This window comes from Aythya ferina, assembly GCF_964211825.1.
Source record: "Aythya ferina genome assembly, chromosome: 26".
NCBI classification, from domain to species: domain Eukaryota; kingdom Metazoa; phylum Chordata; class Aves; order Anseriformes; family Anatidae; genus Aythya; species Aythya ferina.
In genome coordinates this window covers 5391014-5416828 of record NC_140324.1, presented here as the reverse complement: position 1 = coordinate 5416828, position 25815 = coordinate 5391014, and the positions used below count along the sequence as shown (strand labels likewise).

Sequence of the window (25815 nt, the reverse complement as noted above, 5' to 3'; positions counted from 1 at the left end):
GAGCCAAGGCTGAGCTTCCTCCCCGCACCCATGGGTGCTGCTGCCCCACCTGCGGCGGGCGGGCAGAGAGGGAGGGTGGCACCAGGCAGGGGGAGGATCGCTGCCAACGGGGTGATTGCACCCTAACGTTCCCGGGAGGCGCCAGGATGGCTCATGGCCGGCTCTGTGGGAAGGTACCGGGGGGATTTGGGGGGTTTTGGGGGGGATTCGCAGCTCTTTGCGGTGCCCTGGGGGTGGTCCGAGTTGGGTGCCGGGATGGGGCTGGCCGGATCCTGCCCCTGGCACCCAGGTTGTGTGGGGTGGGGGAGAAGCACCCAGGGTCCCCGTGGTGCTTTGGGGTCCCCGTGCTGCCCACAGACCCCCTGCCCCCGTGCTTTGTCCCTGGGGGCCAGCGCTGCTCGCAGCAACCCCCGGGTGGGCTTCATGTAACCGAGCCCACCCCACCGCCACCTCCAGGAGGGGGGGGGGGGGACTCCTTTGGGTACCCCCCTGCCCGCTGCCAGCGTGGCTCACGGCCGTGCCTGGCACTTGGGGCAGCGAGCCCGTGTCCCCTGGCTGGAACCAGTGCCCAGGACCTTGGCTGAGGCTGGGTGCCCCAGGTGTGGAGCGAGGGCAGGCTGCCTCTCCCCAGGCGGGATCCCTTTTGCCTTGGCACGGAGGAGGAAGTGGATTTGAGACCCAAAAGGTAGTAAAGAAGGTGGAGAGGAAAATAAGAGCTGAATTGCCCTGCTACGTGGCTGGTGGGGTGGAGAGGGATGTAGCGCCTGAGCCTCCTCCTCTTCCTGGAGACACTGGGGGGGGGGTGGAGACGCTGCCCCAGCCCGCAGGGCCCTGGGGTGCCAGTGGGGGCCCTGGGAGGGTGGTGGGGACACGGGGACACCACAAAGTCCCCCCCCAGGTGCCCACAAAGGGCTCTGCAGGGCTGGGAACACACAGGGAGCCTTCAGCCTCCGCCATCATCGTCGGCACCGGGGAGCCACCGGGTCCCTTCCCAGCCATGGGGCACTCGGCCCCGGTGGGGAACCCGTGGGCGTCGCGGAGGGGGCAGCAGGGGCTGCGGGGGCAGCCGTCCTCCCCCCGAGCCCCGCTCCCTGTCTCTTGCAGACCCTTCCCCTCCGGTGCTGCAGGATGGAGAAGCTGGGCTTGGTGGCCATCGGGGCCCTGGGGCTCTGCTTCCTGCTGAACCCCACCAAAAACTTGGGGTTCAGCACCGTTCCCAGCCTCACCGTCACCCGTCCGGCCCCCAGCCTCCCCCCGACCCCCTCCCTGCCCACCGCCGCCCCCTGCGTGGCCAACAGCTCGGTGCACAACATCTCCGGCTTCGAGGAGCTGCCCCAGCACATCAAGGACTTCATGAGGTACCGGCACTGCCGCTCCTTCCGCCAGCTCCTCGACGTCCCCGGCAAGTGCGGGGGACCCCAGGGCTCCTCCGACATCTCCCTCCTCCTGGCCATCAAGTCGTCGCCGGCCAACTACGAGCGGCGGGAGGTGATCCGCAGGACGTGGGGGCAGCAGAGGACCTTCGAAGGGGCGCACATCCGCAGGGTTTTCCTGGTGGGGGTGTCCCCCAATGCCCGCGACGCCAGGAAGCTGGGCTGGCTGCTGCACCTGGAGCAGCGGGAGCACCGGGACGTGCTGCAGTGGGATTTCAGCGACACCTTCTTCAACCTGACGCTCAAGCAGGTGCTCTTCCACGCCTGGCTGGAGGAGCACTGCCCCGGCGTCCGCTTCGTCTTCAACGGGGACGACGACGTCTTCGTCAACACGGACAACGTGGTGCGCTTCATGAAGACCTCCCGGGGCAGCCAGCACCTGATGGTGGGCTCCGTCTTAATCAACACGGGGCCCATCCGGGAGAAGGGCAGCAAGTACTACGTGCCCAAGCAGCTGATGCCCTCGGAGCGGTACCCGCCCTACTGCAGCGGTGGCGGGATGCTCATGTCCGGCTACACCGCCCGCCTCATCCACCGCGAGTCCCAGAGCATCGAGCTCATCCCCATCGACGACGCCTACCTGGGCATGTGCCTGGAGCAGGCAGGGCTGCGCCCCGCTTCCCACGAAGGCGTCCGGCTCTGGGGCATCTACGCCCCCCGCAACAGCGACACCTTCGACCCCTGCTACTACCGGGAGCTGCTGGTGGTGCACCGCTTCGTGTCCTACGAGACAGTGGCCATGTGGCAGGCCATCCACGAGCCCCAGCTGAGCTGCGGGAAGAAGGTGAGCATCTTCTAGGGTGCTCGGTGTCCGGGAGGCACCGGGACATGATGGTGCTGCTGCTGCTGCTGCTCGATGCCACCGCCCTGAGTGAGGGGTCCGAGGAACGCTGATGTGGGGCTGGCCCAAGGCTCTGCTGCGGTGCCGAGTGCCGCCGGGGCTCATCCTGCTCCTGGCTGGATTCTGCCTGGTTTTGCCCCAGAACCTGCCCTGTTTCGGCCAGGTGAGCGCTGAAGCCCCCGCGGGAGAATAAAGGAGCAGATTTTGGAAACGAGGGCGTGGGGTCCAGTCCCTTCCTAGGGCAGGGGAAACGTGTGCCCCGTTGCGCCGGCGAGGCTGGTGGGGGGGGTATGGGGAGGACGGGGTCAGTTTGGGGGGCGCATGGGCTTGGGGTAGGGGTCCCCAGCAGGCTGAGCACCTACGGGGGATGAGGTGCAGGCGAGGGGGTGTCTGCTCACCATGAAGGGCGAGCACAGCCCCGATGTCCCTGAGCTCCCTGCTCCGTTCCGTTCCCAGCACCGCGGGGCTGCGGCTGCAAGGTCGGCGATAACCTCGGCGGGGGCAGCCCTGGCCCTGGCGGGGTGCTCAGCCCCGGGAACAGCCCGTGCCGAGCCGTGCTGTGCCGTGCCGTGCCGTGCCAAGCCGCAGATGGCTGCCCCACGCACGTGCCGGGCTCAGGGCCGTGGGAGGGGATATAAGCGGCGGTGCCGTGGGCGCAGCCACCCCCGTGCCAGCCCGCGGTGGTGCCGTGCCGCCGCGTGCCATGCGCCGCTGGGTGCTGGCGGCCCTCGCCCTGCTGGCAGCCACCCCCGGTGCCTCCGAGGAGCCGGAGCTGAGGCTGTGTGGGCGCGAGTTCGTCCGCACCCTCGTGGCCCTGTGCGGGGGCACCCGCTGGAGCCGCCCCCCCCAGGCAGCCTTGGGTGAGTGCTGAGCGCGGGGACCCCTTCCCCGGCACGGGGACACCCAAAATAATCAGGAGCGTCCCCGCGGGTGCCTCACCCCTCCCCGCTCTCTTCCAGCCGACTTCTTTGGGCGCCTCGATGGCCACGGCCCCCCCAGCCTGGCCCCCCCCGGCCCCGCTGGCTCCTGCTGCTCCCGTGGCTGCACCCGGCAGGAGCTGCTGCCCTTCTGCTAGCGCCCGCGCCCAGGGGAGTCTCTGGTGGCTCGTCGGAGGGTTGAGCTCGCTGCTGTACGGGGGGGGGATGTGGGCGCGCGTCCCCTCTTCCCCTGCATCCCCCCCCCAATGTGGGCTCTTCTCGACAGCTTCCAGATTTACCCAAATTTATTAGAAACGGACCAAATCCTGCTGCGCTGGGCGCGGGGAGAGGCAGGAGGTGAATGCCAAGCGGCGGCACCGCGGCCATTAAAGCCCCGTCGAAGCATCGCTGCGTCCGTGTGTCTGTCCGTCTGCGCATCGTGCTGGGGAGGGGCGTGGGGTGGAGGGGGAGGGCTGGGGGGGCTGCAGCAGGGCCCCCAGAACGCCGTTTCTGGGGGTCCTGGCACCAGCTACCCGCGGGCTTTGCTGCGGCCGTCCCGCAGCGCCTCGATTTTGGGCGCCAGCTCGCTGAAGGTGGGTCTGGTGCCGGGGTAAAAAGCCCAGCAGCTCAGCATCAGCGCGTAGACCTGGGGACAAGGACGGGGGTGTCACGGGTGCGGGGCTGCCCTGGGACCCCCACCGTGTTTTGGGGGGGGGTCTCACCTCCACGGGGCAGCCGGCTGGTGCCGGGAGCCGCCGGTTGTCCTTCAGCAGCTCCAGCAAGTGGCAGATGATCTGCACCGCCTTCTCCGTGCCCATCATGCGGAGGAACTCCTGGGGGGAGAGTGGGGGGCACGGGGGTGCCATAAACTCGGGGAGGCAGCAGCTGGGTCACAGGGGAAGGCAGGAGGCTGAGGGGGGGGGGTTGTCTCACCTCCGAGGGGCTCCTGCTCTTGTTGCTGTAGGTGAAGAGCTCGTAGAGGAGCACCCCGAAGCTCCAGATGTCGGATGCTCGGGAGAAGACGTTGTCAGCCAGGGACTCGGGCGCGTACCTGCCGGTGGGAGGGTGCTGAGCACCGGGTCCTGCTGCTGTGCCCCCCCCCCACCAGCACCACGCTGCCCTCACCAGAAGACGGGGCTCTGGCCGGGCTCCTGCACCACGTAGTACTCCTTGTCCTGCGGCAGCAGCTTGGCCAGCCCGAAGTCACCGATCTTGACGTGGGTCTCGCTCTCCACCAGGATGTTCCTGGTGGCCAGGTCGCGGTGCACGCAGCGCTGCGCCCCCAGGTACTCCATGCCCTGCAAGGGAGGGGGGTTCGCAGCCCCTCACCACCACCACCACCACCCAGGCTGTGCCCCCCCAGGGTGAGCGGCGGCACCGCTCTGCCCCCATCCCGACCACCCCCAGACGCACACACACGCAGACCCCACGGGGGAGCCCCTTTGCCGCCGTGCCCCCATGGTGACGTGGTGACGGGGGGGGCACAGGGCACGGTCCCACCTTGCAGATCTGCCAGGCGTAGAGCAGCAGGCTCCTGTGCTCCAGGCGGTGCTGGTTCTTCTGCAGGTAGTCCCGCAGGCAGCCGTTGGGCAGGTACTCCATCACCAGCCGCAGCCCGCGCCGCCCTGCGCACCCGCAGCCGTTACGGACACCCCGGGGGGGGCACCCAGGACCCCCTCTGTGTTGTGTGTCCCCCCCCCACCGCCACCACCCTCCAGGGACAATCCTAACCCCGCGCTCACCCCGGCTGTAGCAGACGCCGCGGTACTTGACGATGAAGTCGTGCTGCAGCGAGTGCAGGATCTGGATCTCCCTCTCGAAGTCCTGCAGCTCCTTGGCCGAGTCCTGCTGCAGCTTCTTCACCGCCACCAGCTCGCCCGTGCTGTCGCCCAGCGGGTCGTAGCGGCACAGCTCCACGCTCCCAAAATTACCCTGGTTGGGCAGGGCGTCAGGGACCCCCAGGGGTGCCCCCCGAGCCCCCCACCTCATCCCCAGCGCTTGGCCACCCCCAGGACAAGCAGAGACAGACGGGGTGGGCACCAACCAAGCTTTTTTCCCCCACCCCGAGCAGCATTTTGCCCCCAGCTCGGAGGGGACACCCAGGACCCCGCCGTCGCCGCTCTGCCCTCACCTTGCCCAGCAGCGAGATGTACTTGAGGTGCCGCTCCTCGAACAGCGTGGGGTCCTGCCCCACGGCCACGTGCTCGTACCCCCAGAAGCTGTCCCGCAGCGTCACGTCGGCGGGCGACGGGTCCGAGAGCAGCTCGTAGTCTAGGAGGGGGGTAAGGGGGCAGGCGTTGAGACAACGGGGGACCCGCTGGGGGTCGGGGTCCGTCCCCGCGCCCCCCTCCCCGTGCTCACCGGAGGTGATGAGGCTGTTGAGGTCCCGGATGAGGGCGCGGAAGCAGGGCCGGGCGCGGGGCTCGTAGTCCATGCACTGCGCGATCAGCGTGGCCAGCTCGGTCCACTTGGGCGCGGGCAGCTGGAGGTGGCTCTGGTAGAAGTGCAGCTTCTGCGGGTGCACAGAGGGGGGGTCTGAGCACCCCGAGCAGCACCCGCAGGCTGCTGGTTGGAGATAACAGCATGGGGGGCACCGCCTGGATGCTGCCACCACCGCCACCGTGCACCGGAGGTGGGGAGGGGGGCTCCAAAATCTTGGTTCTGTTTTTTTTTGCGCACCCATCTCCCGCTTTTTCCAGTGTGAGAGGGTTGCTGGGCCAGCAGAGCCAGCAGGGAAATCCCTCGGGGACCCGCAGGGGGACTGGCAGCAGGATGGGGTCACCAAGGGATGGAGTCACTGAGGGACGGGGTCACCGAGGGACGGGGTCACCGAGGGATGGGGTCACCGAGGGATGGGGTCACCAAGGGATGGGGTTGCAATGGGATGGGGTCGTAATGGGATGGGGTCACCGAGGGATGGGGTCACCGAGGGACGGGGTCACCAAGGGATGGGGTCGCAATGGGATGGGGTCGCAATGGGATGGGGTCACCAGGGAATGGGGTCACCGAGGGATGGGGCCGCAGTGGGATGGGGTCACCAAGGTATGGGGTCACTGAGGAATGGGGTCACCAAGGGATGGGGTCAATGAGGGATGGGGTCACCGAGGGATGGGGTCACCGAGGGATGGGGTCACCAAGGGATGGGGTCAATGAGGGATGGGGTCACCGAGGGATGGGGTCACCGAGGGATGGGGTCACTGAAGCATGGGGTCACTGAGGGATGGGGTCGCAGTGGGATGGGGTGGCAGCGGGACGGGGCAGCCTCACCTTCTGCGGCTCCAGCAGGCTGACGGGCATGTTGCCCCCACTGAAGATCTCCCACAGGGTCGCCCCGAAGCCCCACTTGTCAGCCGGGAGCGCCAGGCCTTTGGGGTCGCTCAGGCACTCGGGGGCCACCCAGGGGATGCGCTCCACCAGCACTGGGGAGAGGGGACGGCCCCAGCTCAGCACCCACCGGGGGGTGGGGGTCCCGTGGCACCCCGGGGGCTGCGCGGGCACTTACGGTCCTTGGCCAGGACGGTGACACTGACACCGGGGTCGTTGAGCTTGATGAAGGGGGGGCTGCCGCTGGCCACGTCCCCCTCCCGGGTCAGCAGCACCTTCTTGGCGGAGACGTTGCCGTGGGTGATCCTTTTGTCCTCCTGGGGGGGGGGGGAGAGGGACCCTCAGCGCACCCCTGGTGTGGCACCAGCAAGGGGGGGGACCCCCGAAATGCTCTGCATCGGGGCTGCTGGGCTTGGGGCTGGGGGGTGTGAGGTACGGATGGGTGGGAGCTGTGGGATGTGGATATAGGGGAGATATGGGATATGGATATATGGGACCTGTGGGATATGGATATAGGGGAGCTGTGGGATGTGGATATATGGGAGCTGTGGGATGTGGATGGGTAGGAGCTTGGGATGTAGATGGATGGGAGCTTTGGGTTATGGAAATATGGGAGCTGTGGGATATGGATATATGGGACCCATGGGATATGGATATATGGGACCCATGGGATATGGACATGTGGGACCCATGGGATGTGGACATATGGGACCCATGGGATGTGGATATATGGAAGCTATGGGATGTGGATATGTGGGACCCATGGGATGTGGATATATGGGAGCTGTGGGACACAGGTAGGTGGGGACGCATCGGGGCACGGGGTGCCGGCCCCAGCTCACCAGGTAGTTGAGGGCGTACGCCAGCTGCTTGGCCACCTGCAGCTTCCAGCTCGTGGTCACCTTGCTCTCGCCGTGGTTCTTCTTCAGGTAGAGGTCGAGGGGCCCGTGCCTGACGTACTCCTGCACCATGATACCTGCGGGAGGACGGAGCCGCCGGGTCCCACGCGTGCCCGGCCGCGGGTGCCGGCACAGGAGGGGGACGCGGGGCACTCACTCTCCTTCCCGAGGCTGACCCCGTGCAGCAGGACCAAATGCTTGTGGGACAGCTGGCTCATGATGCTGGCGGCCTCCAGGAAGGACTGGGAAGGGGAGGACGGCTCAGGAGGGGTGGTGGGGGGCGTTTGGGCTGGCTCAGGGGGGTCCCCCCCGCCTCACCTCGGAGCAGTTGCGGTGGCTGCTGTCCATCACCTTGAGCACCACCTCGGTCTGGTAGAACTCGTCCTCCTTCTGGTCCCGCTTCACGCCCTTGTAGATGTGGGTGAAGGAGCCCTGCGCCAGGCTCTCGCCCTGCCACGAGAAGGGGGGTGCTGGATGGGGACGGCCCCCCCCCACCGTGCCCCCAAAACCCTGCGCCCCCCCCCTGTCCTGCCGTACCCGCGTGAGGCTCTCGGGGTCGATCTTGTGGAAGGTCATCTGGTTGGGGCTGCGGCGCGGGGCCGAGGGGGAGCAGGGGGGCCGGGGGCAGCTGCTCCGCACAATCAGCAGGTTGGACTTCTCTGGGGGGGGGGTGGGGAGGGCTGTGAGGGGCTGCTGTGACGTCACACCGCCCGCTGTGACGTCACACGGTTCACTCGGTGACATCACACCGCCCCTCGCTGCTCGTTTTATGAGGTCACACAGCTCTCCGATCCCATACAACCCCCCCACTGTGACACCACCCAGCCCCGCTATGACACCACACAGCCCCTCTGTGACACCACCCAGCCCCTTCCGAGCCGTCACACGGCATGATTTATGACGTCACGGGGCAGTGCGTGACGTCACACCGCCGGGGTGTCCCCCCCTCCACCTCACCGCGGCAGCGGTGGCGCCGTCACCTTTGGGCAGGGGCGGGCAGCACGTGGCCAGGCGCAGGCGGGCGCCCTCGGCCTGCAGCCCGCAGCACCCATAGGTGCCCAGCAGCTCCCGCAGGCTGCAGAAGCGCCGGGCCAGCCCCGACAGCCAGAAATTCCCGTCCTCGTCCCTGCGGATCAGGCAGCGCTTGTAGTCCTGCCCGGAGCGCGTCTGCGGGGCGAGAGCCGGGCTCAGCGGCACGGGGACCCCCGGGGACGTGCCCGTCCCAAAGGGCCACCACCGGTGGCACCGTCCCCACCGGCACCGGGTTTTCCTGGTGGCACCGACCCCGCCGGCACCGGGTTCCCCTGCCCACGTTGCTGGATGTGGGTGCTGGGGGGCCGGGGGGTGTGCGCGGTGCCGGTCCCGGTGCGGGGGTCTCACCTCGGCGCACACGGTCAGCAGGTAGCTGTCAAAGTCCTGGGGGCTGCGGCGCAGCAGGAACAGCCCCGGGTGTCCCCCCGCCGCCTTCAGCTTGTTCACGGCGAATTCGGAGCTGTAAAAAGCAGGGGGGGGCACTGAAAAGGATGTGCCCCCCTCCCCGTGCCCAAGAGCACCCCGAGCCTGATGCGCACCCGAGCACCCCCAGGACGCGGAGCGGTGCCCGCCAGCCTCGTGCCTCCCCCCCTAAATAATTCCCTCCCTCTTTGAGCCCCATCACCCATGGGTCTGGGGGGGGGGGCAGCACCCACCTGATGGGCCCGTGGCACTGGTTCTCCACGTCCTCCAGCAGGCGGGGGGGGGCCACCTCCTTGCAGAAGTAGTGGTGGGCGTCCGCCGTCAGGCGGTAGTAGCCGTCGATGAGCGCCACGAAGCTGTGGGCTTCCTGCAGCGTGGGGAACTCCACCTCCTAGGGACAGGGGGAAGGTGAGACCCCTTCCTAACCTCCCCCTCTCCGTGTCATTGTCCCCACCCCCCCCGTGCCCCCCTCCCCAGCTCACCAGCACCCGGTTGTCCGTCTTGGTGAGGGTGACGATGCGGTTCTCCACGGGGCTGCCGTCCCGGCTCGCCTGCTTGATGCTGACGTCGGCGATGTCGGGGAAGTCACAAAAGTGCTGGCGGCTCTGTGGGGACACCGGCGGGCTACCCTCTGCATTCCCCTCCCCTCACCCCAAAACCAGACCCTTCCCCCCAAAAAAAAACCCCCCAAAAACACCTCGGGGCTGCCGCAGCTCCAGGAGACACCGTTCTCGCCGGCCACGTGGATGGTGATGTTGGCGTCGGGGCCGCGCACGGCGAAGCTCTCTTCGGCCCAGCGCCGCTGCAGCCGCTCCAGGTCCAGCAGGTATTTGAGCTTCAGGTGGCGCCCGTCCGCCTGGCAGCCGCCGATCCTGCGCAGGGACTTGCTGAAGCGGCGGCGGATGCGCTTGCGGGTGAGGAAGCTGTGCTGCTGGATCTGGCACCGCAGCGGCTCCGGGATGCACGACTTGTAGCTGGGAAAAATGGGGAGACGATGGGAGAGGTTAAGGTAACCCCTTCCCGGATCGTCCCCGGCCCCGTGGTCCCCGCTCACCTGACGCAGCTGAAGACCTCGTCGGGGCTCTGCCGCTTCTCCTTGGCGATGCGCAGCATGTCCAGCACGGCCAGGCTCAGGCACTGCTCCTGCCTCGGCAGGCTCAACGCCACCTCCACGCGGCCCCCGATGAAGTCGCTGCGGGACTGGGGACGGGGCAGCAGCTCGGTGGGAGCCCCCCTGTGAGCCCCCTGATTGCCCCCTGCCATGCACCGGGGGCTGCAGCCGGCACAGAGCCCATGCGCCCCGAGACCCCTGGACCACGCACGAGGCTGTGGCAGGTGATGTGTGTGCACCCCCCCAGCTAAAGGGAGCATCAACGCGTCTCCTGCTGACCCCAACATTGTGCAGGGCTGCCCCAGAGGTGCCCCCCTCCAGCTCCGTGCCCGGGTGTCACATCCTGCCCCGCGTTCTGGCTCTGGATGGGGATGGGGACGCCGGCACGGGCTCACCTGGGCGAAAAGGTAATCGATGACGGGGTAATCCAGCACGGGGCTGGCGCGGTCGTTCAGCAGCTGGAAGCGATGCGACTGCCCCAGTCCGCACCAGTTGGGGAAGAAGAACCTGGTGGGGGCGAGGGGCAGGGCTCAGGACCACGTCCTGCGTGGCACAGCCCCTATCAGCCAGCAGAGAGTCCCCAGGGGGCCGCGTCCCCGCAGACCCTACCTGATCCTGTACACCACGACCTGGCTGCGGGCGTCCTCGACGGTGAAGAGGTGGTTGGGGGGGTACCAGCAGCTCAGGTCCTCGGTGGCCAGGGCGAAGAGGGGGTGGCAGACGGGCAGCACGCCTGGGGACGGGCAGAGCGGAGCTGTCCCCGGGGCCGTGACCGCACCGGGGACGGTGTCAGGCCGGAGGGCACGGGGCCGGTGCTCACCGCAGGCTTTGGCGGCGTGGACGCAGAGCTCCTCGGCCGTGTACTCGCCGAAGGTGAAGGTGAGGACGCCAGCGGAGTCAGGGGGGGCGCGAGGGGTGGGTGCCCGGTGGTAGAGGTACACCTGCAGCGTGCCGGGCTCGGTGGAGGAGAGGCTGCAGGAGCGCTCCCCGATCAGCGGGGTCTCCTCGCCCAGCGGGGCCATGGCAGGCGCTGCAAGGACAAAGGGGGGGGCCCCGATGAGACCTTTGGGATCCTCCTCTCCCCGGGGTTAAACCCCGCAGCATCCCTAGGGCTGGGACCAGCTGCCTGCTGCCCCGCACTTGGGGTGCAGGTGGGGAAACTGAGGCAGGCTGATGTTTTGTTTTAGGGCGTGCGCACGGCCCCAGCCCTCCCCACAGCCTCTCAGCCCAGGGATGGGCACTCGCCCCCAGGTGTGGGCCACCGTGAGGAGGATGCGGCTCCATCCCATGCCCAGGTGGGTTGCCCAGACCCCGATAACCCCCCTGTGCCATCCCGGTGCCCCGAGGTACCTGCACCGTGCCGGTGGCCTCGCAGGCACTGCGTGTTCCGGCCCCGGGACTGGGCAGGGCTGGGTTTTCTGGGCTGCGTAGGTGGCTGCGAGCGAAGAGGGAAGAGTCAAAAAGTCCCCTTGGTGACTTCCTTCCTGCCCACAGCGGCTCTGAGCAGCCAGGGACTTCCTGATGAGGGAGGGGGAGAGGGGTGGGGGGCCTCGAGGAGCCACCCAAAGGAGCCCAGGGGCAGGAGAGGGGCACCCCACTTGGCCGGGGGCACCCCGCTGATCCCACCCGGTGCCGTGGTGCCGCAGGGATGGGTGCTGAGCATCCTGCCCCGGTCCTGTCCCATGTGGCCCCCCTAACCGAGGTGCTGTCCCCATGCACCTTGCGCTCCCCCTGCCCTGCCCGCAGCCCCCCAGGGTGGTCTCAGCCCCCATCCTTTTGGCAGCTGCGTGCCCACAGGACCCCGGGTGCCCAGCCCCAGTGCCGTGCGGCTCCACACGCAGCCGCCAGCGGATGTGGGGGATCCAGCAGCCGCCCGTCATCGTTTTTTTTTCCCCTTTCTGCTGCTCAAAAAGCGCAGCAGGGAGCAGGGTCCTGCCCCCCGGGGACAAGGCCACCGGGGATTTATTGTCACTGCAGCCAGACCCTGGGGACCAGGGACCCTGCACAGTGCCAGGGCATGAGGAACTGCCCCATCACGGCACTGAGCCGCTCCTTGGAGGGGACTTTTTTCTGGTCCTGGCTCTGTCCCCAAGGCTGGGGCTCTTCCTGGGTCATAGCCCCGCTGTTTCAGGCGCGGGGACAACCTGTCTGGGATGGGACAAAGCATTTTTTGTGCCTGGGAACGAGGAAGCTGGACCAGACGCGGTGTCCCCGCACCCCAGCGGGCAGAGCCACCCCCTGGTCCCCACACTCAGGCCACCAGCCCTTGGCCTTGGACTCGGGGCCGGATCCTGCACGCCGGGACCTGGCTGGGTGGCAGGGAAGGGGTTATCACCACGGCCCCCGCCGGCTCCACGTCCCTCCCCGGTGCCTAATCCTGCCTCCTGCCTGGCCCCGTGGCCAGCCCCTCGCCCCTCCGGCACAGCAGCGCCCGGCGAGCCCGCGGCAGCCTCGGCGCTCAGCCCCGCTCCTGGCCAAGTCCTTGGGGGAGCAGCCGGCCAGGAAGGTGCTTTTGCTGGGTAAAGGTTTAGCTTGGGTTTGTTTTGTCCCCGTCTGGAGATAACTGGTGCTCGGGCAAAGCCCCTCCTCCTGTTTGCGCTGGGTTGGGGGGATTGCTCCGTCCCGGCTGCGTCCTTCGGGTGCAGGACGCGCGGCCAACTCGCTCCGACGCGGGCAGGACCGGAGAGAGCCACGCTCAGTCCCCTGTGTGCCCCGGATCAGGAGGTATTTGTGGTGCTCAGGAGGTATTCGGGGTGCTCAGGAGGTATTTGGGGTGCTCAGGAGGTATTCGGGGTGCTCTCCTCTCTGATTTTGGGCTGACCCCTTTGCGCAGCCCTCGCCGGGATGGGGACGGGGTCGGGGCCGCGGTCACGTTGTGCTTCACGCTTGCCTTAAACCTCGATAATTGCCCCAAGTTTTCTCCCGCTGCAGTTTGGCTGCTCCTGGACGCACCGGGACCACCGTGCCCGTTCTCGCTCCGCGTCCCCCTGTGCCTGCAGGTGCCCGGTGGGGGCTGTCCCCCCCCCTGCAGCCACCACGCTGGCCCCGTTGGAGAGCCCGGAGGTGCGGGTGCCGGAGCCCCTCACCTTCAGCCTCTGGGACTACGGGGTCTTCGGGCTGATGCTGCTGGTGTCCACGGGCATCGGGCTCTTCCACGGCCTCTCCAAGGGCGGCCAGAAGACCTCGGAGGATTTCTTCACGGGGGGGCGGCGGATGGCGGCGGTGCCGGTGGGGCTCTCGCTCTCGGCCAGCTTCATGTCGGCCGTCCAGGTGCTGGGGGTGCCGGCCGAGGCGTACCGCTACGGCTCCAAATTCCTCTGGATGTGCCTGGGGCAGCTGCTCAACACCCTGCTCACCGCCCACCTCTTCCTGCCCGTCTTCTACCGCCTGGGGCTCACCAGCACCTACGAGGTGGGGGCCGGGGGCCGCGTCCTGCCCCTCGGTTTGGGACCCGGAGGGCGGCCCCGATACGGTCCCCATCCTTGTCCCCAGTACCTGGAGCGGCGCTTCAGCAGGCGCGTGCGGCTCTGCGGCACCGTGCAGTACATTGCGGCCACGGTGCGTCCCTGGGGGGGACCGGGGGGGGGATACGGGGTGTGCGGGGGGCACGGGGATGCGGGGTCGCAGCCGTGCTGACGGTGCTTTTGTCCCCTGGAGCCCCCTCGTTCCCGTGCTCGTGTTTTCCGCGGCTCCGAGCGAGCGCAGCCCCGCGGGGAGCCTGTTTGGAATGGAAAGCCGAGTGTTTGCCCAGCGCCCGCACGCTGCGCCTGGGCGGCACCGGCACGCCGCGACCCCGGCGCAGGATGGGGTTCTGGCCCTGACCCCCCCCCGTCCCCCCAAATCCCCACAGGTGCTGTACACGGGGATCGTCATCTACGCCCCCGCCCTGATCCTCAACCAAGGTACGGTGGGGGCATGGGGACAGCGTCCACGTGTCCCTGTCCCCACGGGGGGGGACAGCTCGGCCCCTTCCCACCCCAAGTTTTTCACGCTGCTCAGCACCTTCGTTTCTCCTTTAGTGACCGGTTTGGACATCTGGGCGTCAGTGCTCTCCACCGGAGTCATCTGCACCTTCTACACCACCATAGTGCGTGGGGAGCGGGGGTCCCGGGGGGGTCCCAGGGGGTCCCTGGAGGTCCCTGGGTGCCGGCGCTCAGCGGGTGTCCCTCGGGCGCAGGGCGGGATGAAGGCTGTCATCTGGACGGACGTCTTCCAGGTCTTCGTCATGCTCTCCGGCTTCATCGCCGTCATCATCCGGGGGCTGCTGCTGGTGGGGGGCCCCGCCAGGGTCCTGGCCATCGCCGCCAACGGCTCCAGGGTGAACTTCGGCGAGTGAGTCCCCTCGTTCACCCCCTCCCTTCCTTCCCCTGGGTGCTGGGGTGCCTGGGCTGCCCCGGCTCACCCTCGGCCCCCCGTAGCTTCAACCCCGACCCGCGGAGCCGCTACACCTTCTGGAGCTTCGTGCTGGGTGGCACGCTGCTCTGGCTCTCCATGTACGGCGTCAACCAGGCGCAGGTCCAGCGCTACGTGGCCTGCAGGAGCGAGAGGGAGGCGAGGATGTGAGAGGCTGGGGGCTGCGGGGCACAGCCCCCAGCTTTCGGGGGGCGAGGGGCTGCGTTTGGGGTGGGGGGAGCCCACACACGGATCCTGCACCCTGCGCCCTTGCGCGGACCCCGCGTGGGTCCTGCGCTCCTCCAACGACCCCGCACAGCCCCCGCACCCTCGCGTGGCCCCTGCCCAAATCCTGCCCCCCCCTTCCTGGGTCCTGTTGGCCCCCCCCAGCCCCGCCGGGCCGTGCTGTGATCTCTCGCCGTGCCCGCAGAGCGCTGCTGGTCAATCAAGTGGGGCTCTTCTGCATCGTCTCCAGCGCGGTGGCCTGTGGCCTTGTGATGTTTGCGCTCTACAAGGACTGCGACCCCCTCCTGGCCGGATACATCTCGGCCCCGGACCAGGTAGGAGCGCGCCCAAGCGGGAAGGGGACCGGGGAGGGGACCGGGATGGGGACAGCAGCAGGGGTGGGCGAGGACCGGGGGTCCCGGCAGCCCCCCGACACGCCTGTGCCCCCCCAGTACATGCCCTACCTGGTCCTCGACATCTTCCAGACATCCCCGGGGGTGCCGGGGCTGTTCCTGGCCTGCGCCTACAGCGGGACCCTGAGGTGAGGCCGCTTGGGGACCGCGGTGTCCCCACGGAAGAGGTGGCCCCAGCGCTGCCCCCCCGGCGTGGTGGGGGGGCTGAGCGCTGTCCCCCCACCCCTCTCCAGCACGGCCTCCACCAGCATCAACGCCATGGCCGCCGTCACCGTGGAGGACCTGGTGAAGCCCCGCATGCCCGCGCTGTCACCGCGGAGGCTGACGCTGGTGTCCAAGGGGCTGTGTGAGTGGGGACGGGAGGTGGCGCACGGCCGGGCCACCCTGAGCTGTGCCATGCCGTGCCGTGCCGTGCCAATCTGTGCCACCTCATCCTGGGCTGTGCCGTGCTGCACAACGACATGCCATGGTGTAACGTGCCATGGTGTGCCATGCCGTGCTGTGCCATGCAACCCATTCTGTGCCACGCTCCATCTCCCTGCACTGCACCGTGCCGTGCTGTGCCGTGCCGTGCCGCACAATGCTGTGCCATGCAGTGCCGTGCTGCACCGTGCCGTGCTGTGCCATGCAAACCGTCCTGTGCCGTGCTGCACTGCGTTATTGTGCCATGCTGTGCCATGCCACGGGACCCTGTACTGTGCCGTGCCATGCCATGCCGTGCCATGCTGTGCCACACCATGCTATGTGACACTTCAGTGTGCCATGCCGTGCTGTGCCGTGCCATGCCATGCCGTGCCATGCCATGCTGCACTGCACTGTGCCACGCAGTGCCGTGCCACGGGACCCTGTACTGCGCCGTGCTGCACCACGCTGTGCCGTGCCATGCTGTACCATGCCGTGCCGTGCCATGGGACCCAGTACTGTGCCATGCTGAACCATGCCGTGCCGTGCCATGCCGTGCTGTACCGTGCCGTGCCGCACTGTGCCATGCCGTGCCGTGCCATGCCGTGCCATGCCACAGCCGCCCCCCTGACCCCCCGCTCCCCCCACAGCTCTGATCTACGGCACCGCCTGCATCACGGTGGCAGCACTGGCCTCGCTGCTGGGTGGCGGCGTGCTGCAGGTGAGCCTGGCCAAGGGGGGGTCAGATCCTGCCTGGCACTGACCCCCCCCCTTCCCCAATCCTCTCCCCCCACCCCGCCGGCTCTGCCCGGCCGCGCACGGACCCGCCACGCACCGCTGGCGGCCGGAGAGCCCTGGAGGGCCGTGGGGCCACCCCAAGCTCCGTCCCCGTCCCCCCCCCCCAGGGCTCTTTCACCGTCATGGGGGTGATCAGCGGCCCGCTGCTGGGGGCCTTCGTCCTGGGCATGTTCGTGCCGGCGTGCAGCACGGCCGTGAGTGGGGGCACGGTAACGGGGCGGGGGGCACGGTAACCGGGAAGGGGGGGTCCCCGGTGCCATGCGGACCCCCCCCCCTGCCCCGGCTCCTCTCTCTCCCGCAGGGGGTGTTCGGGGGTCTGGCCGCCGGCCTGGCGCTGTCGCTGTGGGTGGCGGTGGGGGGCAGCCTGTACCCCCCCAGCGCCGCCACCTCGGGCGTGCTGCCCGCCTCCGGCACCCGCTGCCCCCTGCGCGCCAACGGCACCGCCCGCACCCTGCTGCCGCCGGGGACGCCGCCGCCCCCCCACCACCGCACGGCCACGGCCCCCGCACGGTGAGAGGAGGCGGGGGGGGGACACGGGGCATGGCCAGCGGGTGCTGGGTGCGTGCTGTGACGTCATGGAGCTGGTGTGATGTCATATAGTGCTGGTGTGACGTCATGGTGCTGGTGTGATGTCATAGAGCTGGTGTGATGTCATATAGTGCTGGTGTGACGTCATGGAGCTGGTGTGATGTCATATAGTGCTGGTGTGATGTCACGGAGCTGGTGTGACGTCATGGTGCTGGTGTGACATCATGGTGTTGGTGTTGTGTGTTATGACGTCATAGTGCTGTGCGTAGTGACGTCACAGCACTGCTGTTGTGATATAGCGCTGGTGTTGTGACGTCATAGTGCTGGTGTTGTGGTGTCATAGTGCGGGTGTTGTGACGTCATAGTGTTGTGCGTTGTGACGTCACGGTGCGGGTGTTGCGTGTTGTGACGTCATAGCCCTGGTGTTGTGACGTCACAGTGCGGGTGTTGTGCATTGTGATGTCACGCCGCTGGCCTTGCTCACGGTGACGTCACACTGCTGGCGGTGTGACGTCATACTGCGGGTGTTGTCCACGGTGACATCACCCCGCTGCCCCCGCCCACGGTGACACCCCACCCACCGTGCCCTCCCCCTCCTCTGCCCCTCGTGACGTCACCCCACACCCCCCATGACGTCACCCTACCTCGTGACATCACCCCACCTGCTGACGTCACCCCGCCTGATGATGTCACCCCGCCTGATGACGTCACCCAGCCTGATGACGTCACCGTGGTGATGTCACCCCCTCCCCTCCCCAGGCCGGCCGTGGTGGGCGACTTCTACTCCATCTCCTACCTGTACTACGGGGCGCTGGGGACGCTCTGCACCGTGCTGGGGGGGGCGCTGCTCAGCTACCTGGCTGGTGAGGCCGGGGGGGGTGTATTTGGGGAGGGGGCACCCCCAAATTACCCCCCCCCCACCCCATTCTTCACTGTGTCCCCCCCCCTCCAGGGCCCACCAAGCGGGCTCGGCTGCCCCCGGGCGTGCTGTGGTGGGACATCACCAAGCAGACGTCCTCGGTGTCCCCGGTGGGGGCTGCCCCCCCCCAGGGTGACCCCACCAAGGTGACCCCCCCCCTCGTCCAAAATCCCCCTCCCCAACCCCCCTCCCACCTCCTCAAGCCCCCCTTCCTCTCCCCTCAGGTCCTCAGAGCCCCCCAGGGGGGTCCCGGTGCTGAGCCCCCCCCGGTGCTGTCGGTGAGGGCGGCCCGGGGGGGCTGCAGGGCCCGGCCCCCCCCCGAGCACTGCGGTGCCGCTGAGCAGCTGCTGCAGGAGACCCACGTGTAGGGACCCGGGGGGGGGGACGACACACCGGGGGGGGCACCAAGGGGTGCGCCCCCACCCCAGGCTGGTGTCCCCTGTGCCCCCCCTCAGGATGGTGCCCCCTGTGCCCCCCCCCCCACAGCACTGGGGGGGGGGCAAGGGGCAATAAATGCTGCGGTGGGTCCCGGAGGTTGAGCCTGTTTTATGGGGGGGGGTTCTGGGGGGGCTGGGGGGGGGTTGAGGGGGTCGGGGGTGGAGTAAGGGGTTCAAGGGGGGGGGCGGGGGGGGGTTCATAGGGGCTGGGAGGGGTCTGGAGGAGGTTGGGGGGGGGATGAGGGGATGGGGGGGGTCTGGGGGGGATGGGGGGGGTGGGGGGGACCCTGAGGGGGGGTCGGGGAGGGGGCAGGGGGCCTGGGGGGGCCTGGGGGGGGCTTGGGGGGGGGCTGAGGGGGTCAGGGAGGCTCGAGGGGGGGTTCAAGGGGGGGAATTAGGGGGGTGGGGGGGGGCGGTCCTGGGGGGTTGGGGGGGGTTTCGGGGGGCTGGGGGGGGCGGGGGGGCCGCGCGGCTCTGTTCGAGCCCCCCCTGGGGGAGTACGGTGAAGGGGGTGTGGCTCCCGTTAGCCCCGCCCCCTCCCTGCCCCGCCCACCCGGCCAACAATGGGCCGCGCCCCGCTAGGCCCCGCCCACTCCTCCAGACCCCGCCCCCAGCCTCCAGCTGGGCCACGCCCGCTCCTCCTAAAGCCCCGCCCACAACCCTCACGTGACGCTGGCCCCGCTCTGCCCCGCCGCCATCTTGAGGAGGCGCCGCCGCGGCGCCATCTTTGAGCCGGGCACGGGAGCGGCAGCGTTGGGGGCGGCTCCAGCAACCGGGCGGGCTCCCCGCGGCTCCTCAGCCGCACCGGAGCTCCGCTGTGCGTGGGGGCCTCTCTCCGCTCCGCTCCCTTTCGGTTTCCTTCTCTCCCCTCTCAACCCGCGGGGCTGTGTGAGAGGCCCTACTGCCCTCACCCAAAATGGCGGCGGCGGCGTCGCGGGGGACTTGAGGAGCCTCCCGGCGCCCCTCCTCCCCCCCCACCCCCCGCCCTGAGGCAGCGGCGGTGACGTCATCAGAGCGCGACGGGCGGGGCGGCGGGGCCCGGTAGGAGCGGGGCCGGGGGGGGGGAGGGACGGGGCCTAAGGGTGGGGGGGGGCAGGGACTGGGCCGGGTTCGGGTGTCCCGGGCGGTGACCGAGAGGGGACGGCACCGGGAGGGGGCGAGGGGGGGGAATTTGGGGACGTTTCCCCTCAGGAGGAGCCGCCGGGCCCCGGGGGGGTGAGGGGAGGCCGGGCCTGGGGGTGGCGGGGCCTGGGGGGCGCCTGAGGCCCCGAGGGTCCCAAAGGCCCGGCCCCTGGGGGGGCTCCTTGTGGCCTGACAGCGCAGGGGGGTCGTAGGGTGGGGGTGTGGGGCCCGAAATCTGCCTGAGGGGGGGCTGGGTGACCCCACAGGGCTCCAGTGTGTGTGTGGGGCCTTATATCTGTGTGAGGGGGGGCTCTGTAACCCCCCAGAGGGCTTCAATGTGTCTGAGGAACCCTATATCTGCCTGAGGGGGGGCTGTGTAAACCCCCACAGGGCTCCAGTGTGTCTAAGGAGCCCTATATCTGCATGGCGAGGGGCTCTGTAACCCCCCAGAGGGCTCCAGTGTGTGTGCAGGGCCCTATACCTGTGTGAGGAGGGGCCCTGTAAACCCCCACAGGGTTCTAGTGTGTCTGAGGAGCCCTATATCTGCCTGAGGAGGGACTCTGTAACCTCCCACAGGGCTCCAATGTGTCTGAGGAACCCTACATCTGCCTGAGGGGGGGCTCTGTAAACCCCTACAGGGCTCCAATGTGTCTAAGGAGCCCTATATCTGCATAACAAGGGGCTGTGTGACTCCCCAGAGGGCTCCAGTGTGTGTGCAGGGCCCTATACCTGCCTGAGGAGGGGCTGTGTTGCTGTATAAACCCTCCCAGGGCTCCACAGACCACATCTGTGGTATATCCGTGGGTGCTCAGCCCCACAGCTCCACAGAGGGCAGCGCCAGGGCTCGCTGCCTGTGCTGCTGCCGAGGATGGGGGGTGGAGGGGGCTCGGTTCCTCCTGTGGGGTCGCTGGGTCCCTCCTCACCACGTGAGGTGATAACGGGGGGGGGTTTTGCGGCGCTTCCAGGCGTTGCGGTGAGCCCGGGGGCCCGTGCAGGGCTCTGAGCCGCGTTCTTTGCTCGCCTCCCTTCCCGCAGAGCACCTTGAGGGATGCCCAAGAAGTTCCAAGGTGAAAACACCAAATCGGCCGCTGCCCGCGCGAGGAAGGCCGAGGCGAAGGCGGCAGCCGATGCCAAGCGGCAGCAGGAGCTGGAAGATGCCTACTGGAAGGATGAAGACAAACACGTGATGAGGAAGGAGCAGAGGAAGGTGAGCTCCTGGCTGCTTCCTGCAGAGCCCCCGACACCCAGGTTTGCTCCCAGAGGCTCGTTTCTCCTCGCTGGAGCTGTTGCTGTCTCTGAACCTCGTCCTGAGCTCGGCGTTCGGGCAGAGCAGCTCCAACGAGCGGCTCCTCCGGGAGCTAAAAGCAGCAGGGAGTGGGAGCAAGCGCAAACTCCAGCGTGTGACTGAGGAATCGGGCGCTGCAGAGCTCTCCTCCGGGGGGGAGGGAGCGAAAGCTTTGCTGTTGGAATGATTTAAAGTCGAGCGAGGTGCGTGACCAGCTGCGCTGCCGCAGGGCTTGGTGTTTATTTGTTGACAGAGCACATCTTCAGCTTCTTACTCACTCCTTCGTCTTCCTTCCTCAACTTGGCTTGGGTTTCTTTCAGAGAAGGAAGGAGAAATGAGCAGGGCTCAATGCAAAGCTTTTTCCCCCCCCCAGCTTGTGCCACACGTCCCCAAAAGCTCCCTTTGGTTTGGTTTTAGCTGCACATAAGCAGAGGGGTTTGGATTTATCCATTGATGGGTTTATCTATAATTAATTTGGGGGTTATTTGGGTTTTGCTGCCTTCGTGTTAGACAAACTTCTGCCTCCCCTGATCTTTTCTGAAGCAATTTGTTTGCTCTCCTGCTGTCCCGGCAGGATCCTGCTGGTGTCACACCCGGGTTTCACGGGGTGACTGCTGCTGTGCTGGGAGTTTGGCACTGACCCTGGGGGGGTGGGCAGGAGGCCAGCACGGCCCCGTGCCCCTGCTGTGCCCGTCAGCCTGAATTCCCCCCCCGGTGTGTGTCCTGACGAAGGAATTTGGATGGAATTTGGATGGAATTTGGAGTCCTGCGTGCCCTGCTGCAGCCCGTGACGCTGCCTCATCGCTTCCTGGCGTGAGGACTCGCTGCTCGTCCAAGGGCAGCCTGGGCGGGGGAGGTGGAGCTGTTAAACCCCAAATCTGGGGCCAGCCCAGAGCCTCGGGCGGGTTTTTGGGGAATGCAGCTCCGTGTTGTCCCCTGGGTCCAGCTTCAAGCCCAGTGCTGCTTCGTTCCCTTCCTCCCCGTCTTGCTCGGGCAGCGCAGAGCTCGCTGAATTTCCCTTCCCCCCAACGACAGCTTTAGGGTTTGGGAGAAATCCCGATGATTCTGGTGTAGGAAGAGCCCTACCGATTGTGGCCACGAGCTGTCGGGGGGCTCCGTGTTCCTCAGCCACCTCTGTGCCATCTGTGAGAGGCAGGGAGCTCTTCCCAGCCTTTTTTTCTGCCTCTTCCCAGCTTTTTCTGCCTCTTCCCTGACTCTCCGGGCGATGGCAGCAACACATTAACAGCTCCGTGGCACCCGGGCAGCATTTTTGTGGGGTGAGCGTGCTGGGAGCCTTTGGGGCGGAGAACAACCCCCCCAACACCGCCTCCCCTCCCTTCCCCACCCCTCAGCTGGGTTTTTGTGCAGGAAAGGAGCTGCTGGGTAGGATTTGGAGGCTCCTCGGGGCATTTTGGGGTTCCTCCAAGCGCCCCCCAGCCCTGCGAGCACCTTTTGCTGCTCCCTGCTGCTGGCTTTTGGCACCCGTGGGTGCTCTGCGAGGCGTGAAGGAGCAGCTGAGCCCGGCTCAGTGCTGTCCCCGGGGAGCTCCCAGCTGGAAGCACAAACCCCACGTCCTCCCCGCGGAGAGCTGGTGGCGTTTTCCCTCGTGCCCTGCCCGTTTGCCTCCCCGATTCCCCTTCAGGATGTGGCCTCGGCCTCCCTGGGGAGTTTTATTGAGAGCAGCCAGCAGCAGCAGGGCATCAGCATCAATTTTCGGAGGCGTCCTTGTCCCATTTGGGGCCGTGTGAGCTTTTGGGGCCGGCTGCCTCGCACAGCAGCTCTCCTCTGTGAAGAGCAGGGGTGAAAGAGAACCTCGGCTAGCTAGAAATCTCAATTCTGCTCCCAAAAAGAGAGATTTCTTGCTCCCCTGCCTTATGTTTTGTCTCTACTCCTGACTTACTGAAGCCTCAGCCCCAGGAGGGCTGGAGGGGACGATTTTTTGTCCACCAGCCTCCATCCCGGGCACGTTCCTGCTCTCCTCTCCCCGTGCTGCTTCCCCTGCCTGTGCTTTGTGTGTAATTAAGCAGCTTTTCCTGCTGGCTGCAGGTAGGTAGAGCTCCCCCAGGGGCTGCCTGGCTCCGTTTTGTCCCGTGGTGTCACCCCGGGGCTGTTGGGGTGCCCCTTTGAGGGTCCCCACACCCTCAGCTCATGCTGCTGACCCCGTGGCGCTGCCCCCTGAGCTTTTGGGGAGCATTTTGGGGGTGACTGCTCCTCTCCCTGCCCTCACCAGGGCAGAAATCCAGCCCTGGAGGTTGATTTCTGTCCTCTGTGCCCCCCCAGAGCAGGCTCTGCCCTTCTCTCGCTCCCTTTCCACCACGAAATGTCCCTGCGGGGACCCTCCAGGTGACAGAGGGGGTGGACGTGGCCCCCACCCAGCGATCCCTATTGGTTTTTGGGGTTCTCCTGCACCCCTAAAGCTGCCCCGTGCTCCAGCCTGGGTGCTGAGGGAGCTCGGGCAGCTCTCTTACAACACCCCGCGTGCCTGGAGAGGGGCCAGAGCCCCTCCTGATCGGCTGAGGCCACTAATTGCTCCGTTAATTGCTCCGTTAATTGCTCTGGCTTTACTAGAAGAGGGATGGGAAGCCTGCCGGGAAGGCTGGGGCAGGGAGGGGCGGTCACCAGCCCCTCGTGTCTCAGGGCAGGGCGCTAAGCACTTAATAACCGGCAGGTTGGGGACAGATAATTGCAATTAAAAACCCCTCGTGGCTTTTTTTTCCCACCCCTGCCTGGCTGCAGGAGGCTTCCCCGGGCCGGGTCCTGGCTGGGTTTGATGCAGGCGGCCCCCGGGGCGTGTTTTGCTCCCACATTTTGGGGCCGTGACGGGGTTTTCCTCAAGCTCCTGACTTGGTGGTGGGGTTTGTCTAACAAAGACTCGAACCACAGCTCCGTGGTGGGCCTGAACCTGAAACGTGGCCAAGGAGGATGGTTTTGTGCCTGGTTTTGTGCCCGGTTTTGTGCCGCTGCCCTTGAGGAAATCCACCCTGCCAAGCCTCAGTCCCTGGGCTGTGCCGTCCCCGTGAATAATGGATGAGGCCCCTAATTAAGCAGCCCTGAAACTCACCTAATTACCGAGTGCTCTGTAGCACGGCGCTCCTCTAGAGGTGTGTGTGTCTGTGTTTATTTTCATTTTTTTCTCCTCCTTTCGCGAGGCGTCGCAGGCTCTGGCAGGGGAGGATTAGAAGTCGGTGCTCGAAGCCACTCCAGGCCTTTTTTGCGCCACCTCCTCGCGCCCTTTCCTCGCCCTCGGAGGGCCGAGCAGCTCTCCAGCCCCTCGTGGAGTGCTGGAAAATCAACCTGAGGCTGTGCCGCTCTTTGCTTTCCGTCTGACCCCTGCCTGGGGTTGAATTCAGCCCCTCGGCTCGGCTCGAGCAACTGTTGAACTTCCAACCTCCGGCCACTTAGTCAAATTAAAGTGGAGGGCTTAATCTGATTTTTGGCAGCCCCAGCCCGTGCCTCGTGCTCCGGGGTTGTGTTTCACAGCCCTGGCATCGCAGGGAGCTGGCAGGAGGCTGGGGACGGGGGAATTATCTCGCCCTAAGGACAGGGCAAGCAGCCAGCAGCTCCTCTTGAGGTGAGCTCGGCGCTATGGGAGCGAGGTGCCTGTCCCAGAGGTGCTTTCTTGTGCTTTTGGGGACAATTTTGATGTCCCTGCTGCCTCAGGAGGTGCTCGGGGTGACTCGCTGCTCTCCCTTTTTCCAGGAGGAGAGGGAGAAGCGGCGGCTGGAGCAGCTGGAGCGCAAGAAGGAGCTGCAGCGCCTGCTGGAGGAGGAGGACTCGAAGCTGAAAGGGAAATCGCCCAAGCAGGTGGCCCCGGGCAAAGTCACCAGGGCCCAGATCGAGGAGAGCATCAGGAAGGACCAGCAGCAGAAGGAGAACACGGACACAGGTTGGGGGGCACCGCGGAAAGACCCCAAGAGGGGAGAGGGGAGAGGGGACGGCTCCTTAGAGGGGATGGTTCCTTCACCTTCAGTCCCCGAAGGGCTGAGGAGCTCGGAGAGGAAGGGCTGCCCGCAGCTGTTCCGTGCTGCGTGTTTGGTTTTTCTCTGGCACCCAAATTGGGGCAAATTTCAACCTCCTGGCTCCCTGAGGCGGGGAGCAGGGCTGCCGAGTTGGCGCCCGTCCTCGCCAGGCCTGGGGACTCTGGGCTGAGGTTTCCCAGCTCTCTCCTCGGTGCTTTTGGCAGAGGCTGTGCCTCTCCTGGGAGCGTTACAGAGCCAGGATCCCACATTAACAGCTCCCCTTCCCCCTTTCCCTGCGCAGTGGAGAAGGAGAAGACTCACTTGGAGGTCCCCTTGGAGGAGAACATCAACCGGAGGGTGCTGGAGGAGGGCACGGTGGAGGCCAGGACGATCGAAGATGCCATCGCCGTCCTCAGGTAGGCGGCCGTGCCTTGCTGGTGTGCTCCCCCTGAAGGCACCACGTTCTTTTGGAGAAATTCCTGCAGGAATTCCCTTTTTTTCCCACCACCTCAGCACCTTTCTGTCCCGGCAACGAGGCCGAGCCCAGCCCCGACGCCCCGTGGAGCGTTTTGGAGCGGGGAGGGGGCTCCTTGCTTTATCACCAGCCTCTTTCTGTGCTCCCCGAGCTGCTCGGACAGGGGGAGCAGAGCTGGGCAAAGCCGTGGCTGAATTCTGGGAGCTGCTGGTGCTGTTTGCGTGGCCCTGCTGGTGATTTTTGTCCTTTTTTTTCCCCCGCAGCGTCGCCAACGAGCTGGACCGGCACCCCGAGCGCCGCATGAAAGCCGCCTTCACCGCCTTCGAGGAGCTCAACCTGCCCCGCCTGAAGCAGGAGAACCCCAACATGCGCCTGTCCCAGCTCAAGCAGCTCCTCAAGAAGGAGTGGATGAAGTCCCCGGACAACCCCATGAACCAGAGGCACAAAGCTTACAACAGCCAAAAGTAGAACTTTTTGGTTTTTTGTTTTTTTTAGGGCCGGCCGGGCGGGCTGGAGCTCTGGGCCGCGCTCGGATGAAGCAGGAGGCGCCAGGAACCTCCCCCCCCTGCCCTGCCCTTCCCCTCCCTGCCCTTCCCTCTTTTTTTTTTGTCCTTTTGGTCGGATTTAAGCTAAACACGAGGCCGCAGCCCCCCCACCTCGGGGTCCCGCCGCCCTCGCGCGCTCGCCTCCTGGCGCGGAGCCTCCCGGACAGCCTGCCGCCGCCTCTGCGCTTCTCAGCTCGGTTTTCACCTCAAAAAAAAAACACCAATTTCCTTCCCCAGCTCCAGCGGGGGGGCCCCCACGCCTTGATTTCACCCCCTCACAGCCTGGACCCCCCCCCCGCCTTCCTCCCTGCGCCCCGAGCTCTGCGGGGCCAATT

At 66.9% G+C, this 25815-nt stretch overlaps 5 protein-coding genes across 7 annotated transcripts; 4 read left to right on the top strand and 1 right to left on the bottom strand.

The window, feature by feature from the left end:
- Nucleotides 1-62: 62 nt before the first annotated feature.
- On the top strand, nucleotides 63-2489 carry B3GNT3 (UDP-GlcNAc:betaGal beta-1,3-N-acetylglucosaminyltransferase 3). 3 transcript variants are annotated; one of them, XM_084498982.1, is made up of 3 exons: nucleotides 63-173; nucleotides 538-685; nucleotides 1105-2489. In XM_084498982.1, the coding sequence occupies exons 1-3, from the start codon at nucleotides 154-156 to the stop codon at nucleotides 2230-2232; spliced, it is 1296 nt and encodes a 431-aa protein (XP_084355108.1). In that variant the 5' UTR covers nucleotides 63-153; the 3' UTR covers nucleotides 2233-2489. The 3 variants fall into 3 exon arrangements, with proteins under 3 accessions (XP_084355108.1, XP_084355110.1, XP_084355109.1); XM_084498983.1 differs by having other exon boundaries at nucleotides 137-173; nucleotides 566-685; XM_084498984.1 differs by lacking the exon at nucleotides 538-685 and having other exon boundaries at nucleotides 86-173.
- Nucleotides 2490-2662: 173 nt separating this feature from the next.
- On the top strand, nucleotides 2663-3596 carry INSL3 (insulin like 3). The gene is made up of 2 exons (XM_084499001.1): nucleotides 2663-3134; nucleotides 3234-3596. The coding sequence occupies exons 1-2, from the start codon at nucleotides 2978-2980 to the stop codon at nucleotides 3347-3349; spliced, it is 273 nt and encodes a 90-aa protein (XP_084355127.1). The 5' UTR covers nucleotides 2663-2977; the 3' UTR covers nucleotides 3350-3596.
- Nucleotides 3479-11469, bottom strand: JAK3 (Janus kinase 3). The gene is made up of 24 exons (XM_084498960.1): nucleotides 11331-11469; nucleotides 10801-11010; nucleotides 10590-10713; nucleotides 10376-10487; nucleotides 9924-10069; nucleotides 9567-9843; nucleotides 9352-9474; nucleotides 9103-9260; nucleotides 8795-8906; nucleotides 8395-8581; nucleotides 7952-8073; nucleotides 7733-7864; nucleotides 7572-7656; nucleotides 7358-7491; nucleotides 6694-6832; nucleotides 6459-6610; nucleotides 5553-5703; nucleotides 5323-5462; nucleotides 4934-5123; nucleotides 4692-4816; nucleotides 4317-4489; nucleotides 4125-4242; nucleotides 3914-4024; nucleotides 3479-3837 (listed from the first exon to the last, which is right to left on the bottom strand). Exons 2-24 carry the CDS (start codon nucleotides 11000-11002, stop codon nucleotides 3721-3723), a joined length of 3330 nt encoding a protein of 1109 aa, XP_084355086.1. The 5' UTR covers nucleotides 11003-11010; nucleotides 11331-11469; the 3' UTR covers nucleotides 3479-3720.
- A 1565-nt stretch (nucleotides 11470-13034) lies between these two features.
- Nucleotides 13035-18025, top strand: SLC5A5 (solute carrier family 5 member 5; the record flags this gene model as incomplete). Its single annotated transcript, XM_084498412.1, has 15 exons — nucleotides 13035-13391; nucleotides 13473-13538; nucleotides 13831-13882; nucleotides 14000-14067; nucleotides 14158-14312; nucleotides 14399-14539; nucleotides 14803-14932; nucleotides 15050-15138; nucleotides 15244-15356; nucleotides 16063-16133; nucleotides 16318-16419; nucleotides 16512-16720; nucleotides 17498-17601; nucleotides 17691-17803; nucleotides 17882-18025. Coding segments are annotated over 15 exons (1914 nt in total), but the record flags the coding sequence as incomplete, so codon positions are not given.
- A 763-nt stretch (nucleotides 18026-18788) lies between these two features.
- Nucleotides 18789-25405, top strand: CCDC124 (coiled-coil domain containing 124). Its single transcript, XM_084498991.1, has 5 exons — nucleotides 18789-19135; nucleotides 20252-20423; nucleotides 24201-24387; nucleotides 24762-24876; nucleotides 25199-25405. Exons 2-5 carry the CDS (start codon nucleotides 20265-20267, stop codon nucleotides 25401-25403), a joined length of 666 nt encoding a protein of 221 aa, XP_084355117.1. The 5' UTR covers nucleotides 18789-19135; nucleotides 20252-20264; the 3' UTR covers nucleotides 25404-25405.
- The last annotated feature ends 410 nt before the right edge of the window (nucleotides 25406-25815 follow it).

What these genes read in the sequence shown, in the direction of transcription:
- CCDC124 (XM_084498991.1), top strand. Translation starts at nt 20,265, where the DNA reads ATGCCCAAGAAGTTCCAAGGTGAAAACACCAAATCGGCCGCTGCCCGC. An exon ending in TGAGGAAGGAGCAGAGGAAG is followed by an intron (nt 20,424 to 24,200) that starts GTGAGCTCCTGG and finishes CCCTTTTTCCAG; the next exon opens with GAGGAGAGGGAGAAGCGGCG. An exon ending in GAAGGAGAACACGGACACAG is followed by an intron (nt 24,388 to 24,761) that starts GTTGGGGGGCAC and finishes TTCCCTGCGCAG; the next exon opens with TGGAGAAGGAGAAGACTCAC.
- B3GNT3 (XM_084498982.1), top strand. Translation starts at nt 154, where the DNA reads ATGGCCGGCTCTGTGGGAAG. An exon ending in ATGGCCGGCTCTGTGGGAAG is followed by an intron (nt 174 to 537) that starts GTACCGGGGGGA and finishes CACTTGGGGCAG; the next exon opens with CGAGCCCGTGTCCCCTGGCT. An exon ending in GTGGATTTGAGACCCAAAAG is followed by an intron (nt 686 to 1,104) that starts GTAGTAAAGAAG and finishes TGTCTCTTGCAG; the next exon opens with ACCCTTCCCCTCCGGTGCTG.
- INSL3 (XM_084499001.1), top strand. Translation starts at nt 2,978, where the DNA reads ATGCGCCGCTGGGTGCTGGCGGCCCTCGCCCTGCTGGCAGCCACCCCC. An exon ending in CCCCCCCCAGGCAGCCTTGG is followed by an intron (nt 3,135 to 3,233) that starts GTGAGTGCTGAG and finishes GCTCTCTTCCAG; the next exon opens with CCGACTTCTTTGGGCGCCTC.
- JAK3 (XM_084498960.1), bottom strand. Translation starts at nt 11,002, where the DNA reads ATGGCCCCGCTGGGCGAGGAGACCCCGCTGATCGGGGAGCGCTCCTGC. An exon ending in CAGTGCCACGGGCCCATCAG is followed by an intron (nt 8,907 to 9,102) that starts GTGGGTGCTGCC and finishes TGCTTTTTACAG; the next exon opens with CTCCGAATTCGCCGTGAACA. An exon ending in CTGCCCGCCCCTGCCCAAAG is followed by an intron (nt 8,074 to 8,394) that starts GTGACGGCGCCA and finishes CCCCCCCCCCAG; the next exon opens with AGAAGTCCAACCTGCTGATT.